This window comes from Vulpes vulpes, chromosome 2 (genome assembly GCF_048418805.1).
Source record: "Vulpes vulpes isolate BD-2025 chromosome 2, VulVul3, whole genome shotgun sequence".
Classification (NCBI taxonomy): domain Eukaryota; kingdom Metazoa; phylum Chordata; class Mammalia; order Carnivora; family Canidae; genus Vulpes; species Vulpes vulpes.
The window spans coordinates 97,970,931-97,989,438 of record NC_132781.1 but is presented as its reverse complement, the minus strand read 5'-3'; the positions used below and the strand labels follow the sequence as shown (position 1 = coordinate 97,989,438).

Sequence of the window (18,508 nt, the reverse complement as noted above, 5' to 3'; positions counted from 1 at the left end):
GTGGGGGTGACTGGGTGACGGGCACTGAGGGGGGCGCTTGATGGGATGAGCACTGGGTGTTATTCTATATGTTGGAAAATTGAACACCAATAAAAAATAAATTTATATAAAAAAATAAAAAAAAAGAACCCCCAAAAAATCTAACCCTAGTTCTTTTTCTTTTTAAAAGATTTTATTTATTTATTCATGAGAGACACAGAGAGAGAAAGAGGCAGAGACACAAGCAGATGGAGAAGCAGGCTCCATGCAGGGAATCCGATGTAGGATTTCATCCCGGATCCCGAGATCATGCCCTGGGCCGATGGCAGACGCTCAACCACTGAGCCACCCAGGCGTCCCTCCTGGTTCTTTTTCCATACCTGAAACAACCCTTTTTTGACTACTCCTAAGCCATATAATTTAATATTACTTTTAAAAATGATTAAATTTTTATTTGCTGTTGTGTATATTAAGAAGAAGATGATCACTGTATATAATTGCAATTCTTGCAAAGCAGGTGAGAAATCTACTTTCTTTGGAGTTCAGAATTAATGCTAATGAATGAGTCAGAGCTTTGGTGTAAAAAGCATAAGAACTTACTACAAGGAACAAAAAACATGTGTCTTTATTTCTATTACTATTGTCATTGGGCAAGAAGTACATTTTTCTTGGTCTTGTTCTCATTGGCTGTAAGCCATGTTGAGGTGGTTATATTAGTTAGCTTGGGCTGCTATCACCAGCATACCTTGGACTGGGTGAGTAAACTATATAAATTTATTTCTCATGGTTTTGGAGGCTGAGAGTCTGACCTTAGAGTGCCAGTATGGTTGAGTTCTGGTGAAGATTGTCCTCTTGGCTTGCTGATGGCTGCCGTCTTGCTGTGTGCTCACATATGGGTAAGGGAAGAGAGGGATAGAGAGAGAGAGAGAGAGAGAGAGAGAGAGAGAGAGAGAAAAGGGAGGGAGAGAGGAAGAGAGCAAGTAGTTAGGAGGTCATTGAGAGGACATGACGGCCTATTGACCTATGAGCTAGACCAGGGCAATAGCAGGCTTCTTCGGCCCTCCCCTGTTCTTTGTAAGCACATTTCCCACACCTTTCTTATACTAGGAGCCGCCACAAGGATGTAGCTTTGAGAGAGTGATGTGTCATTCTGGACTGTATCCATGGCTGACCCCCACTGAGGCCTCTTTGTAAACTCTTAACATTCTAGCAGGAGGGTGTGAAGATCTACTCACCTTGTAGCTGCCCAAGATCAACCTCATATGTAAATTCCCTTAATAAAACTGCCATTGACAGTCTGGAATGGTCTGGCTTTTTCTTTGATCTCTCTTTACCTTCCACATAGGAAGGCCAGTTTCAAACTTCACCCTGAAAACTCCCAAGGTTGTGTTATTATTTTTTAAAAATTTATTTATTTATTTTGAGAGAGAAAGAGAGTGAGAGTGAGAAAGCAAGGGAGCGGGAGTAGTGGCAATGGGAGAGGGAGAGAGAGAATTCTCAAGCAGACTCTCTACTGAGTGTGGTGCCTGACATGGGGCTCAACCCCAGGACCCTGAGATCATGACCTGAGCTAATTAATATCCAGAGTTGGACACTTAACCCACAGAGCCACTCAGGACATCCTGGAAACTCCCAAGGTTATGAATCAACACAAGCTCTCTGATGTCTCTTCTAATAAGGGGCACTAATCCAAACCTCACAACCTCACCCAAACCTAATTATCCTCCAAATGCCCATCTCCAAAAACCCTCACTTTGGTGGTTAAGGCTTCAACATATGAATTTTGGAGTTACATGATTCAGTTCATAGCAGGTTATTAAAAGCAAATTATAATTTTAATAAAGTATAACTTTGTTTTTTCCATGTGACTATTTTAAGCAAAGTATCTTTTTAAAAAAGATTTCTGTCTGTTGTCCTTGCTACCACAGCCTGCTTCCACCTCGGCTCACCATCTATGCCCCAAAGTATTTTTTTTTTTTGATATTTTGTGAATTTTATATAATGCAAGTTTTATTTTTATAGCTTGATATTTATCAAGTTTGGCAGATGATTCATTCAGAAAGCAGTCTTGAAACACATGAAAGGGTAATAATAACTATCACATATTTGTCACCTCCTATCTGATTTGTATTAAAATACAGCAATGAGGTCAATCTTATTTACTCATTTTTCTAGTTGCTCAATGATTAAGCAAATATTTTCCTAAGTTTTTACTAGATGCCAGACATTGTGTTCCGTGTTTTATATGAATTAATTTTTCTTTGTAAAAGAATGTAGTGTGGGATCTGATGATTTCCTATCTATGACGTCTTCAAGTCCTGTCTGGGAGAGTGAAGTCCTTTATGTCTTCCATGAAGTCCTGCCTTGTCTGCTCATAAGACTTCTTAGAGGGTTGTCACAGAACAATCCAAGGAGGACATGGTAAATTGTTAAGCTAAGGCAGTGGCAGTGGGTATAGAGACAAGTTCATAATTTCTTTCGGAGATAAAATCAATGGGATTGGGTAACTGGACAGGGTTGGTTAGGAAGAGAGGAAGGAGTTTGGGTTGATTTCTAAGGTTCTGGCTGCAGAGATGAGGATATTACTCATCAAGTAGTTCTATAGAGGAAGAGAGGAAGATTCAGGAGGATTTGGAGAGAAATATGATGACTCTGTGAACTGCCTATAATATTTTCATGGACATACGAAAAATTAAGTGGAGAAGTGAGGCAATTACCTAAAGACTGCAGGTAAAATAAGTCCTTTTATTAGGAGAGAAAGTGAAGGCATGTTGCACTTTTAAGCCCTTTGCTCTGGGGTCTCTTCCTTAGAGACGATGATGAAGAATCATGGCCATCTTAATTTCCAGTGCTTCTTTTAGAAGTCTTGGAACTCACTGAGGTCCTAAAGACAAAACAGAATACACACACAGATGGTATATTAGTTTCCTATTGCAGTTGTAACAACACAAACTTACCGTTGTGTTTTTAACAATAGCAATTTATTATCGTACAGTTCTGCAGGTCAAAAGTTCTGAAATCAAGATATTGGCAGGAGACTGTGTTCCCTCTGGAAGTTCTAGGAGAGAATTTGTTTCCCTGGGTTTTCCAGCTTCTAGAGACTGCCTACATTCTTCGCTTTGTGGCCCCTTCTGTCATTGTCTGGGCTGGCAGGGTAGTGTCTTCAAATCTCTCTATCTGGCCCCTCCTGCCTCCCTTTTATGAAGGACCTTTGCGATTACATTGGCTCACTGGGATAATCTGGGATAATCTCTATATCAAGATCCTTAACTTAATCACATCTGCAAAGCCCCTTTTGCCATATAAGGTGATGTATTCATAGGTTCTGGGTATGAGCAGGAGGATTTCTTGGAGGGCCACGTTTTGCTCACCACAAGGGTCTGTCTTGCCCATTACCCTAGGGTACCCAGTCTCATGAAGACCAAAACAAGGTGCTGCTGCTCCTCCTGCCTTTCTTCTCTTCGCAAGTCCTTGAGGTGTTGGGTCAAACTTACAGTTAGGAGTTGATATGTCTACAAACACTTTTGGTAAATTGGGGGTTATGTGGGGCTTGTTTAATAAGATAGGTCATCTAGTAAGAAAAGTTTCATTATTATTTGAAGTTCATTATTGTGCTATGTTGGGAATGGGCATTGAAGTGACATAAATATACTTTCAGCATGTGTGTAAGAGCAGAATAACCTCTAAAATAGGAGAAAGATGGGCAATCACCCTAAACCCTCCCCTTGGGGGGCCTTGTATTCTTGGAAGAGGGGTGCCAGCTAGTTCCTAGTCCTTGTAGAAAGTATAGTGACCACTTCCTCTAGTAGCATTTCCTGACTTCCTAGCCGTACTAGAAGTTCCTCTTCTGTTCTTCCACGATGTCTGGGGCAGAGCTTTATTTTAGAGCATTTATCACATTGTAATTCATTGCTTGCTTATCTGTCCTACTAGATTTTGCTATAGGTAGAGATTATACCCTATTCCCCACTGCATCCCCTTTGTGTCTAATACCTGCCTACCAATAATCGTAAATGGAATGGATGAATGAAAGGAATTGTTTGCAGAACAGCTTCTGAATCTCGAATTTCCCTCAACGTTTTTTATTTTATATTTCTCATTGACTTGCAGGAATACTATAATGGTAAATGAGATAATTTCTCTAAAGTGTGTAAGATCTTTTGAGAAATGTTTCATTAGGCTAAGGCTCATGCACAGCTAATCAAATGAAGCCCAAATTTATTCTGTTTCTTTAGTTTTATTTGTCAAAGTTGTTGGCTGGGAAAACTTGCCTCCAAGATGAATTTGAGCCAATTGGCAAAAAGGTATGCAATTTTACATAAAGCCTGACAGGTTGAAGGCACGTAATAAAGCTTTGAATAATGAGAGAAGGAATGGTTAAATAATTAATAATAAGAGCTATGCTGTATTGGCCACTACACTTTTAACCGCATGCCTTTTAGGAAAGTGGACAAAACAAAATAAAGCAAAACACATACTGAATCTTTTTTTTTTTTTCATACTGAATCTTGTATGTAAACCCATTAATTCCTTGTTGTTGGCCAAGTAGAAAGTGTTTCTCTTCAATTCTCATCATTGGTGTATTAGTCAGCTTTTGCCGCAGTAATAGTCAATCCTCAAAATTTCAATGGCTCAGCAGTTAATTTTTACTTCCATGATGGGAGGGCTGTGGGCTGGCTGTGACTCTGCTGGCCATGTCTGGGCTTACAGAACTCTGTTGGGCTCTACTAGCTAGACAGGTCTTTCCATTCTTGGATGAAGTCAATGAAGCAGCCACTCCTTGAGATATGCTCTTCTCAGGGCGGGGCACGGGAGCACAAGAATGGGGAGAAAGGAGGTAAAGGTAAACGATGCAAGTACCTTAAAGCTTCTGCTCCATTGGCTAACAGAAGTCACATGGTCAAGTCCAGAGTCACTGCAGGGGAGAAATACCCTATGCCTACAGGAAACATTTCCAGGATGCAAGGGGACAAAAAGTTGTGAACCACTAATACAATCTATCACATCTGTGCCCGGGGTAATGCCTGTCAAAGCCTGCCCTTTGGCTTTTTGTAATATTAACTGCTCCTTAAAGCTTTTATTTGGAGTTAAATTTATTTAATTTAAATAGCAAAGGCGGTTGTATGGTCTTCAATTGGCTCTATATCCATAGGCCCCACGGGTAAAAGGAAATAGATTTGGGAATTTTAGCTAAGGAAAAAATTTAATTTTATAAGTATCAATTTTTTTTTGAGGGTCATGATGGTCAGTCATTCTTTACATCTGTGGATGTCCAAGCCAGCAGAAAAGGATTTAATTAAAGTAGAGATATTGGGGTATAGTTACCATAAGGAACGATTTCTTGACCAGTCAAGTGAAAAAGACATGAAAGGGGTAAAAGGTCTCCCTAGTGGATAATTAAATCATTCATCTGCTGGAAGGAGGAAGGCTGGGCCAGATGACAGGTTTCTGCCAATTTTCTTGTTTATAGTACTTTGAATTTTGAAATAAAGAAGTCCTTTTAAGACAGATGGTATTAAAATTCTTCTTACATCAGTAAAATGACACTGGGAAACTTAGAAGCTGGCTTAATGCAGAAAATGAAAATAGTAAGAGAAACAGATGTGAGAGGAAAATACAACTCTAAGCATTCATTGTTTACTTTTGAGAGAATAGAACGTCATAGTGATTCCAATTTTAATATACTTATTTGTTTTATTCGTGCTTTCAACAAACGTTTAATTAGTACCTACTATGTGTCAGACATTGTGATAGGTGCTGGTTGGCTAAGAAATTAAATAATTTATAGTTAAAAGAGCTGATAAATCAGCTATAAATGTCATGATTACCATCAATCTTCCTCAGAATTTTTTGCATACCATTTAAAAAAGAGAACAAGGTTTTAATTTTTTATAAATATACATTTTATATAAATACAGATTATTTACATTTTATTTCTATGATTTATAGTCATGAAAATCTAGATGCTAAAAAATTTATGCTTTTCAGATGATCTATATACCTTTCTTGGGCATTTCTTTTCTTTCTTTCTTTCTTTTAAAGAATAAATATCCTATGGTCCTTTTTTTTTTTTTAAAGATTTTATTTATTTATTCATGAGAGACAGAGAGAGAGAGAGAGAGAGAGAGAGAGAGAGACAGAGACACAGGCAGAGAGAGAAGCAGGGTCCATGCAGAAAGCCTGATGTGGGACTTGATCCCAGGACTCCAAGATCATGCCCTGGACTAAAGGCAGGTGCTAAACCGCTGAGCCACCCAGGGATCCCACCTATGGTCCTTTCTTCTCCCCTCAGCTTTTCTGACATATCATGGACAAATAAAATTGTAAGATATTTAAAGTGTACAGTGTAATGATTTGATATACATATATCTGTGAAAGGTTTTCCCCCTACTAAGTTAACAGATATGTCACCTCTCATATTTACCTTGTGTTTGATAAGAAATAACAGCCTTTCCTCCAATACCTGTCCCATTGGCCCTTCAATTTTGATTCAGTAGCTTCTTTTAGGGGCACCTGGGTGGTTCAGTGGTTGAGCCTCTACCTTTGGCTCAGGGCATGATCCCGGAGTCCCGGGATGGAGTCCCACATTGGACTCCTTGCATGGAGCCTGCCTTCTTCTCCCTGTGCCTGTGTCTCTGCCTCTTTCTGTGTGTCTCTCATGAAAAACTAAATAAAATCTTTTAAAAAATAAAAAGAACAGTTAAGTTCTACTCTCTTAGCAAATTTGATTTATAGAATATGGTGTTGTCAACTGTAGTCATCATGTTATGTTAGATCTTCAGAGCTTAATCATCTTATAGCTCAAAGTTTGTATTCTTTTATCCACCTCTCCCTATTGCCTACCCCCCCTCCCCAATGCCCAGCCCCTGGCAACCACTTTTTTTTTTTTTTACCGTTTTTATGAGTTTGTCTTTCATTCATTCATTCATTCATTCATTCATTCCACATATAAGTGATACCATGCAGTGTTTAACTTTTCTCTGTCTGGCTTATTTCACTTAGCATAAAATCCTCCAGGCTCATCCATGGTCTCAGGCATCTCGAATAAGCTCTGAGGTGTTTTAAAATGACAACTTATCCTCTCTGACAGCAAATTACTGTTTTATTTGCCTTTGAGGGGGATTTGTGAGCAGGGCAATGGGTAGTTCAAAGACTCTTGCATTGGTGAATCTCTTTTAAGAAATTATCTCTTGAAAAGTCAAACAGCACAGCATCATTACAAATGAGATTTCATCAGCGCAGACTGCCGAAGAGGCTCAGAAATCAATAGTTCTCTTTTTTCATGCACAGCTACGGTTATGACTTAAAAAAAAAAACGACAGAAATATTTGTCACAGTAGCTGCTATGTGGCATTACCGGGTCTTAATCTGTGTGCTAGCGAGAGAATGTGTTTGCTTATTTGTTATACTCAACCTATGATAATCCTAGTTGACACTTCTGTAGTGTTTACCAAGAGGCAGGCAGATTGAAGCACTTCAGAACTGCTGACTCATTTAATGCTCACAGGAGGGCAGGCGCTGTTTCTGTAGCGCCAAGTTATCCCCATTTTGTAGATTAGAAAACTGAGGGGTAGAGATGCTAAGTACTGGCCCAAAGTCACAGGACTAGTAAATGGCAGGCTTGGGCTATGACCTCAGACGGCGTAGCTCCGGTTTGCTACCTTTTATAAAGCGAGCCCAATAACCTGAGATCTTATTAGACCTCAAACCTGATCCCTGCTCCGTTCGGTTTCATCCTACCCTCAACCTTGAGCTTGATTTTTCTGCACCTGCTGGTTAGGACCACGAGTCTGTCATTGCCTCCCTTCATGCAAGTGAAGAACTTTTCGTAGATTCGGTGGTGTTTGATTGTAAAAATATACAGTGTGCACGCACAGTAATATGGATGCTGACCGATCATTAACCCAGAAAGGCTGGACAGGCCCTAAAACGAGCACCCGTTCCCCACGAGCAGATGGAAAAAGTGCAGGGGCCGGGAGCCGGGAGACAGCAGGGTCTGACCTCAGGCGGGCGCGCGGGGCCCGCTGTCCCCCGAGGTCGCCCCCGCCGGCGGCGCGACACAGCGCGTGGCGCCGCGGGGACCTGAGCCCCGGGGTCCCTCCGGGGGTCGCGGCTCCCGGGCCCCAGCGCGTGGCTGCGCGCGGCCGGGACAGGCTCGGCCAGGGGGGCGGCGGCCCTGCGCGGCGGGGCAGGGCAGGGCGGGGCGGGGCGGGGCGGGGAGCGCGCGGGGCAGGGCGCCCCCCGCCGCCCCCCGCCGCCCCCCGCCGCCCCCCGCCGCCCGCCTGGCCGCCCCCGGCTGCGGCTGCCGCGCAGGCGGCTCCCAGGCCGGCTCCCAGGCCGGCTCCCAGGCGGGCTCCCAGGCCTCCCGGCTGCAGCCCGCGGCGGCCTGCGTCGCTCGCCGGGTCGCCCCCGCCTCCCCCCGCCGGTGCCCGCCGTGCTCGTCCCCTGCCACTGGGGCCGGGCGCGCCGGTGGGTTTGGCCTGCGCGGCGGCGGCGGCGGCGGCGAGGCGGGGGAGCGGGCGGGCGCGCGCGAGGGGCGGGAGCCAGTGCCTGAGTCACCGGTACCTGGAGCGCGAGCGACGCAGAGCGAGCGGCGCGGAGCCCGAGCCGGAGCCGAGCCGAGCCGAGCCGGGGCCCGCGAGCGCGGCCGCCCCCCGCCCCCGCCCCCGCCCCCCGCGCCCGGCTCGCTGGGGTCCGGCGCCCACCCCCACCCCCACCCCCACCCCCGGCCCCCACCCCCGGCCCCGGCCCCGGCCCCGGCCCCGCCGCCCGCCGCGCGCACCCTGCCGCCCGCCCCGAGGCGCCGCGGGGCTCGCCGGGGGATGCCACAGCGGCTCCTCGGAGCCCCCAGCCGCTGCCGCCCAGCCGCCGCCCCTGGGAGCCGCCACCATGAACCCCCAGTGCGCCCGCTGCGGGAAAGTCGTGTACCCCACCGAGAAAGTCAACTGCCTGGATAAGGTGAGCGAGGGCCGCCGGCCAGCCCCGACCTCCGGGCGCCGGCTGCACCTGCTCCGGCAACTTTCGGCATCCGGGACGCGAGGACAGGAGTGGGGCTCGGCGCGAGCGTGGTCGGGGCGCGGGGCGCGGGGGCATCGGACAGCACGCCCGGGGGGGGGGTTCGGGCGGCGGCGGCGGCGGCGGCGGGGCTGCTGCGGAGACGCCCGGGTCCGGGACGCCGCGGCCGGATCCACCCGTCCCCCGCCGCCCCGCTCCGCAGCGCAAGGATCCGCCCGCACCCCCACCCCGCGCCCCGGCGCCCCCGCGACGGCGGTGAGGACGGAGGGAATCATGATTACTAGGCGCGGGGCGGCCGCTGCGGCACTGCCGGGGATAATCCGCGCGGCCGCCGGGTCCACGGGGCTCAGGCGCCCGGCTGGGGAGTTCCAGAGGAAGCGCTGTGGCCCGGCCCCCCGCAGCCCTGCCCCGCAGCCCTGCCCCGCAGCCCTGCCCGGCAGCCCGGACCCCGCAGCCCGGACCCCGCAGCCCGGACCCCCACAGCCCGGCCCCCCGCAGCCCTACCCCCGCAGCCCGGACCCCGCAGCCCTACCCCCGCAGCCCGGACCCCGCAGCCCGGACCCCGCAGCCCTACCCCCGCAGCCCGGATCCCCACAGCCCGGTCCCCCGCAGCCCTACCCCCGCAGCCCGGACCCCGCAGCCCGGCCCCCCGCAGCTCTGGCCCGCAGCCCGGCCCCCGCAGCCCGGCCCCCCGCAGCTCTGGCCCCGCAGCCCGGCCCCCCGCAGCCCGGACCCCGCAGCCCTACCCCCGCAGCCCGGACCCCGCAGCCCGGACCCCGCAGCCCGGCCCCCCGCAGCCCTACCCCCGCAGCCCGGACCCCGCAGCCCGGACCCCGCAGCCCGGACCCCGCAGCCCGGCCCCCCGCAGCCCGGACCCCGCAGCCCGGCCCCCCGCAGCCCGGACCCCGCAGCCCGGCCCCCCGCAGCCCGGACCCCGCAGCCCGGACCCCCGCAGCCCGGACCCCCCGCAGCCCGGACCCCCCGCAGCCCTGGCCCTGCAGCCCGGCCCCCTGCACCCTCCCGGGACAGCGATCCTCGCAACCAGCCGGGCGGCCCCGGAGGTCCGCGCGTGGTGGTACAGACGCGTCGGGAGAGCACCCTGGCGTCGCGCGGGTCGTCCCGGGCTGAGCCCTCCTTTCCCACAATTTATAGAGCCTGGACTGGGATGGAGGGTGCGGGCCAAGGGGCCCTCCTGCCTCCTGCGCCGTCGGGTTGCCCGGCTTCGGTGGCCGCGTGTTTATTGAGATGCTACAGACACCGTGTGTAGGCACTTTGCCCTGGACTCGTCTTCCTTGTGAAGCCACGACACAGGCTCCATCTCTCCATCAGCCAGTTCAGGACTCCATTCTAGCCGCTCCCCGAAGTGCGGAAGGGATAGAGCCGTGCAGCTCTCCCGTCTGAGTCTGTACTGGTGGAGGGGATTCATTTAAGACTCAATTTTAATAGCTGCCTGCCTTATGTACTTAAGGGAAAGTAGGCAAACACATCCACTGTTACCTACAATCATTGCGTTGTAGTGTTTTTCAAATAAGGGTGGTGAGCGCGGTGCACCAAAAATAAACTCCTTTCTGTACCCACCCTGGAAAGCACTGGCATTGTACTAAACTTTTAAATATTTATTTTTTTTTTTCAGTATTGGCATAAAGGATGTTTCCATTGTGAGGTCTGTAAGATGGCTCTCAACATGAACAACTACAAAGGCTATGAAAAGAAGCCCTATTGTAATGCGTAAGTATTGTCAACACAGAATGCCAGGTGTGGCTTCACAGCAGAACATGAAAGTGAGTGGATCTGCCTGTTCTGAAGAACTGACTCACGGTGTCGTGCAGGTGTGGCCGTGGCCAATGACTTGTTTATGCCACAGACTCTGGGGCCACGTACGTTTTTGAAGGGTCATTGCATTTACGTCTTTCTCAACGTGTAGGATAATTTGTGGATGTCTTCGCCCGGGTTGGTTTTTTGACGTTCACAGTGTTGCGGAGCTGGGAACATTTGTTAGAAGCTGCAGAACTACACACTGAGAAAGTGTGGGCTCTGAAGTACATGTCAGCTTTCCATTTTAATCATATGATGTTGCCATATTGCAATTTTATATCTGAACCTAGTTGCTAGGGAAAGGAGTCTCACTTAATCTTAGCCGAGACCACTCCAGAGATCCTAGAGCTTTCACTGGAAACTGAAGGCTTGAGAGATAGGTATTTCTGGCTGGTTAGTAGTAGGTCTGGTGGTGGGGATTAAAGAAGGTAACCTTTTTTTGGCAGGCTTTTCTGTAGGCGTGCTTTTAGACTATACTACTAGCAATTAGCTAGCGTTTATTCGGTGCTTACCATGTGCCAGGCCCTGTTCTAAGTAAGCACTTTATGCATACTGACTCATTTAATCTTTACAGACTCAGGAAGGGGCTCAGATCATTCCTGGAATCTGGAGATGGGTAAACATTGGCTCCAAATCCCTACCTTGCTGCCCTGGGGCATGTGCCTCTCCACTTCTTGAGCATCCGTCCACCCCAGAGTGTTTTCAGCTACGTGCTCTTGGCCCCGACTGTTGAACTACCTTCTACTGGTTCTCCTGTAGGGGCCAGGCCTATTGGTCATGGAGGTGGCAGGGGATCCCTAGCCTCTTGGCTGGAATATTGCCAGAGACTCATCCTCTCTAGAGTTTTTGAAGTGGGTTTGTTCTGGTCTTCTGGAGATGGAGGGCCTGTGGTTAATTGACACTTCACTCATGGGACTGTGTTTTCATAGATAGTAAATTTTTGGCAAACAAAAGTGGTGTGCTCATACCTCTCTGGTGAAGAACTTTTTTTTTTTTTTTTTAAAAATCTCTTTGTATATCTGTTGGTTCTAGCTTAGTGTGTATAGATAGACTAGGAACTTTGCAAGAAATCAGCAAATGGGGCACTGAACAGAATTCAAGATTTTCTTGGATAAGTGAAGTTCTTAGTTATGGCCTGAACTCATCAGTGTTTTTCAACCCTCCTATACCTTTTATCAGTATAACATGAAGCAAAAATGAGATTTCAGTGTCAGGGTCTCCTGCTTCTGTGTCATGAGAGACTGGCTAGCCATCAAAGGCAGTCAGCAGTACCTAGATGGGAAAAAAGTCTCCTACAACCCATAAATGAGATAATTGCTCTTTAATTTAAAGGAAAGTGAACCATTTTCCCATAACTACTCCAGCCCGTAGTCTGATTCGATCAGGCTTTATGGGCCACATCAAGATTCTCCTCTTGGAGTTTAACCTGGTGGTAATAATGCCTTTGGGTGGCCCTTGGAGGCCTGGAGGAATGAATCGGGAGGAGAAGAGGAAAGATAGGAGAGAAAGAAATTGAGGAGAGAACAGTTAGGTTTAATATGACATGATACATATAGATATCTAATTATATGTACGTGTTTATATACACACATACATGCACCTGTATACATATACAGATAGGAAAAAGAATTGAATTAGGGTGGAAAGAAATGACAGGACAGAAAATAAAAGGACAGAAAAAAAGAGGTACAACCGAAGGAGAGAGTGTTCGGTTGGTTGGGGCCACTTGAAAATTCAGTGCTTACTGTTTCAGTTCAGCCCAATTAAAAAAGAATATCAGGTTTTTCATCAAGTCATGGCTGGCTGGCTTGCACCCTGACTTAAGAGTGAACTAGTGCCCAGAACTGTTGAGTTTGGACCCCAAACCTAAAGGCCTCTAATTGTAGATGGGAAGCATCCTGCTGTGTTATTTCATAGACCCGAGTCTTATTTTAAATACTTTGGGTATGTCTAAATCAAATACTTAACAGATTTTCTCTCTAAACTTTCTTGTAGAATTCAAGTACTTTGATATTAGGTTTAAGGGGAATTTTGGGGACACCCTCTCAGCTTTCTTGCTTCGTATGAAACCTGGTGGTTCACTTTATTGAGCAGAGCAACCGGGAAAAGACAGAAATCTAGCTTTAGTGGGTGAATGATTCAAATTGATGGTGTCAATTTGTTTAATTTAGCTTTAAGTTCATGTCACAGCTTGATATGCTGTCTCCAGAAACAGAGCCTGGCAAAGTTGCAGGTTCTGTCTGCTGTGAAGGTTCCAGGCTGGAAGGCCTCTATTCTCAACCCTTATTTTTCCAAGGGCACATGTAAACTCGCTGGGCAGCATGGATTACCCTCTGGGGATTCTGAAGCCTCCGCTCTAATCCAGGTGGTGCGTGTCTTTCAGTTGCTCCCTGTGGTCTTGGCCAGAAGGGTTGCCATAATTTCTCTGGGTCAATGGTGGAAAATTGATTCTCTGAAGCATACTGTTAGGCGAAAATGAAACATTCTGTGTCCATGTAGAACAATATTTTATCTGTACCCAGTTTGGCTCAGGAGTCAGTGTATGTCCACAGTTTAGATGAAAGTAACTATTCTTCCGCCTTGCAACTTGATATTGTGAAAATTTTCATATACACAAAGTGGTTGAAAGAATGATACAATTGACCTGGGTGTATCTTCCACGGAAATCCCACTGTTACTAACATTTTGCCACATTGGCTTCATATTTCTATTTAGTTCTAATACACAAATATATTTATTATTGTCAGACCATTCGTCAGTTTCATGCATCAAGTTAGTTTCATATGTGGATATTTCATCCCTGAAAACAAGCGCATCACCCTTGTACTAAGAATAAGGATTTTTCTTAGAGTCATAAACCCATTGTCACGTGTAGGAAAGTTAACCAAAATTTCAAAATATTGAAAATCCTGTCTATTTTCACATTTCTCCCATTGTCCTAAGAATGTCTTTTATAGCTGCTTTTTTCTTTCTTTTTCTTTTTTAATTTTTAACATTTATTTATGATAGTCACAGAGAGAGAGAGAGAGGCAGAGACATAGGCAGAGGGAGAAGCAGGCTCCATGCACCGGGAGCCCGACGTGGGATTCAATCCCAGGTCTCTAGGATCGCGCCCTGGGCCAAAGGCAGGCGCCAAACCGCTGCGCCACCCAGGGATCCCTGCTTTTTTCTTTTTAACCCAGGATCCAGTTAAGGTTCATGCTTTACATTTAGTTGCTGTGAAAACAACTTTTTTTGATTATTGGAGTTATTCAATATTTAATTTCATTTCTGTTGATTTACATAATTTGTCAGAGTTTCCATGAAGAGGAATTACATAGCATTTCTTATGAAAAAACGTAATTAACAAGAACCTTTAAAATAAATATTAAGAATATGTTTAAAAATTTGAAAGGATAAACAGGCGTTTAAGTTTATTTTAAGAAAACATAAAAGCTTTTTATTTTAATTGATACCTGGGGGCATTTTTTTTAATGGGATGAAGTAGTGAGTATTTTCTTCGCTTTAAATATGTTGCTTGTTTATATTCTCATGTGTTTAGAGAAGAAACAAGTTTTCTGTTTGATTTCATGCAAAGGAGAACACGTATAAAATATAATTTGCATAATATTTAAATTTTGATCTTTTGATAGAATGATCAAAGTGTATTACACAGTAGATGTAAGATGGGCATAACACACATTTAGCTCCTAATGTGATAGTGCACACTGTTAAAATATTTAAAAACAAACCAGCCTACTTGAATACATGCCATGTTTTCATAGCCTTTATGTTTCATAAGCAGGCCGTGGATTCCTTAGCACATTCAGGATTTTTTTTCATCATAGAACTTGCAAAGAAAAGGGGACTAGGCAATATATATATATATATATATATATATATATATTTTTTTTTTTTTTTGCTAAGAGATGTTGAGAAAATAACACTAGATGATTAGACAACAAACATACCTCGTATTTGTATGTGAATTTATATGCCAAGTTAAACTACCCAACAAGCCACCCAAAGAATATAAACCCCAAGACCATTTGACAAATAAATTATTTAACTTATCATGCATGAAAGTCAAAATTGCATTTATTACGTGTTTGTAAAGAACATGTCATTTCTTCATATTTTCTGAGGTATATTATAGCTTAGAAATAGCAATGTCAATGACTGGCCAGTTAATGTACTGGCACCAAAGGCCTAGTTATTTTTAGGTCAGGGGAGGGCCCTGTTAATGATGCAGTAGTTTTTTTTTTTTTTTTTTTGAAGATTTTCTTTATTTATTCATGAGAGACACACAGAGAGGGAGAGAGGCAGAGACACAGGCGGAGGGAGAAGCAGGCTCCATGCAGGGAGCCCGATGTGGAACTCGATCTCGGGACTCCAGGATCATGCCCTGGGCCGAAGGCGGTGCTAAACTGCTGAGCCACCCAGGGATACCCCGATGCAAGCAGGACCTTGGCAATAATTTCCCCCAAGTCATCACTTGTGCAGAAATCTCTTGGGGGCTGAGAATTTGTCCCGTCTGCCCACATTTGATATACCTTGTGTCTGTGTCAAATGTATCTTTAAATATGGGGCTGAAAGAACACAAATATCTGTGCTCAATATGTTTAACTATCTTTCCAAATAAGATTCCCTCTCAGCAAATAGTTTCACTTAACACGATTTTGGGCGATGTTAAAAATAAAACAGTAGGAGCTGTGCGCCGTGTTTACTTTCGCTCTGCCTGTGTTAGCGTTCGTCTTGTGAATACTTATTGACTATCTATAGCTGGGGAGATGCTGAGCTAGATGCTGCTCATTATGAGCCACCCAGAAGGGCCAGTGCCACTCAGCCAGCCTGTCTTGAGGGTGATTATCTAGGCCAGTGCACCACTAGCTCTCACTTACCATTTCTCTTCTGGTCAGTCCTGGCTAATGTCTTTTGCGAAGGGGTGCTCTGAGGACACGGGAGGAGATTGACTTTAAACCTGAGAGTTTTTCCACCATGTATTTCCCTTATCTCCTTTTGGACCTCTCAAACTCGGTTCTATGACCCTCCAAGGGCTTGAGTTGTCTCAAGGGGACTTATGAAATTCTTGCTATTAAGTTAGCTTTAATTAAGAACTTTTCATGAAAGGCGCTCTGGTGTAATTGGAGCTTTGAAGCAAGACAGAACTGGATTTGAATCCTGGCTCCATCATCTTCTGCTGAGCAAGTGACTTGATCTCTTAGCTTCAGTGTCTTCATCTGTAAAATGGGAATGGCGATGCTTACCCTTACAGGGCTGTGTGGGACTAAGGAGACCATGCACGGCAAGGTTCCAGCAGTTTCTGGCCTGTAGCAGACCTGCAGTAAACAGTAGTTTTTATTTCCTCAGTGGTACTTTTTTAAAAAAAATTATTCTTATTTATTTGAGAGAGAGCATGAGTGGCAGAGGCAGAGGAAAAAGCAGACTCCCTGCTGAGCAGGAAGCCTAATGTGGGGCTTGATCTCAGGACCCTGAGATCATGATCTGAGCCAAAGGCAGATGCTCAATGGACTGAGCCACCCAGGCGCCCCCCACCCTTACTTTTTTGAGAAATGAGGAGGAAAAAGAGGGTAGAGGGAGAAGAGGAAGTATATAAAAGACATAATAGTTGTGCCTATTACAAGATTTATACCAATGTTTTTCACACTGCGGATTGCTACCCATTAGAGAGTTATAGCCATAACTTAGAGAGAGAGAGAGAGAGAGAGAGAGAGAGAGAGAGGTCAAGCATATCAGAGTGCATCTGACTAGGGAAATATGTATTGTTTTGGTAAACATTTTTTCCCAGTTGTGTGTGTACAGAGTGTATTGGATCATGACATAAACAAATATTTTTCCTGGAAGTGGTGGTCAAAAAAATTTGAGAAATACTAGTTTAGTTCCATATTCTTAATGCCCCCCCCCCCCCCCCCCCCACATCGGAGAGCACTGAAAGTTGCTGATGAGGACTTCCCTGTGTGCACAGAGTTCATGAATTCAGATAGCCATGGCTTTCCCACTCTGGGTGCCAACCACACCCTCTCCCATACCTCACCGCTATCAGGAATCAGCTCGGCCATCAGAGCCACCATCACCATCCCATGAAGGAACCGTGGGCTTATCTGTCTGTACCCTCTTCGAGCTTGGGGTGACTCTGAGGGCATCTGTCTTGCTCCCTCTGCATCCCCAGAGCCTGGCACTTTGCACTCAATAAAGATTAGCTGCATCAGTGAGTGTGAAGGTCATGCTGCCTCGGTGTAGTCCTGCCTGCCTCCCTAGAGAGGGCTGCAGCCCAGCCTACTTTCTCTGGAGCAGGCAGGCAGAGGGGGGCAATGTGAGAAGCTGGCTTGAGAGTAGGCTCTGAGGAACCCGAATGGTGGTGGTGGTCAGGTTTCACAGAGTCTCAGTACCAAGGGCTGAAGTCTCCCTGCCGAGGCTCGCCATTGCCAAGCCATAATGAGCATGGTAGGATTTCCCTTCACTGCTCACAGGCTCAGTTTCAAAACTTGGTATTGTTCTAAAAGATTCTTTATTTTTTTTTAAAAGATTTTATTTATTTATTTGACACAGAGAGAACACAGGCAGAGGGAGCAGAAGGGAGAGGGAGAGGGAGAAGCAGGCTCCCTGCTGAGCAAGGAGCCCAGTGGATGCGGGACTCCATCCCCGACCCTGGGATCATGACCTGAGCCAAAGGCAGACGCTTAACCCACTGAGCCACCAAGGTGCCCCTAAAAGATTCCTTATTGATGTTCATTTATTTTCTTCTGGGTTTAATTATGATCTGGGAAATAAGATAATAATTTCTACCTAATAGGAGATCTATAGAAATTAAATGGGGGGGGGGGGAATAATTTGTAAGCCTTAGCACATCAAATGACACCTATTAGGTATGCAAATGGAGTCCCTTCCCTTAATTATAAATTAAGAATGGTCTCATATTTCCCCCTTAAGGAGAGGGGGAAGTGTCACATTGTTAAAAGTAACAATTTCTATGGAAGGATATTGTGGTTTGCAGGAGTTCTAGGTAGCATCAATTATAATATGCCTTACCTGACTTTTTAGTTACATACTACATAGAAAAAAATTCAACTTCTTGCTCCTTGACACAGACCTGACGTGGGAGGATGATAGGGTTGTTGTTGTTGTTGTTGTTTGCATTTTTGTTAAAATTGGACGATTGAATGTGATGGGTGGAGACATTTTATTTGAACCAAACAAAAAGATTCCAGTGTATATACAAAGTGATCAGCTTCTCAGTTACCTTATTGAACCATTGATGATATCTCATGAATTTTATTATCTTTAGAAATCATTGTAGAAGACTGTATTTACGCATTACATGCTGAGTTCTGTTACATTTAAAAATGTTTAAGAAAAGGGTTCCTGGGTGGCTTAGTCAGTTAAGCGTCCAACCTCTTGGTTTCTCCTCAGGTTGTGATCTCAGGGTTGTGAGGTTGAGCCCCAGGTTGGGCTCCTTGGGACTGTCTGCTTAAGATTCTCTCTCCCTCTCCCTCTGCCCCTCCCCACCCTACTCTCTCTCTGATATAAATAAATCCTAAAAGAAAAAAAAAGTATTTGTGAAAGGCGCCTTCAGTGTGTAGTCTCTTTATGATGATGTATTTATTATGGAATGATGTCAGATGAGAAAAGATTTGGAGATGAAGCACAGCAAATATCTCCTAAATCATGGTGAAATGCAAGGTTAATGCAAGATATAGAT

The 18,508-nt window shown here is 45.9% G+C and overlaps 1 protein-coding gene across 1 annotated transcript in view; it reads left to right on the top strand.

Annotated features, from left to right (window-relative positions):
* The first annotated feature begins 8,726 nt into the window (after positions 1-8,726).
* The window catches only part of NEBL (nebulette), a 341,032-nt gene continuing 331,250 nt past the window's right edge, over positions 8,727-18,508 (top strand). The window contains exons 1-2 of the mRNA XM_072749363.1: positions 8,727-8,937; positions 10,628-10,722. Of these exons, the coding sequence (XP_072605464.1) occupies positions 8,869-8,937; positions 10,628-10,722 (164 nt within the window). The 5' untranslated portion in view covers positions 8,727-8,868. The remainder of the gene's footprint in view (positions 8,938-10,627; positions 10,723-18,508) is intronic.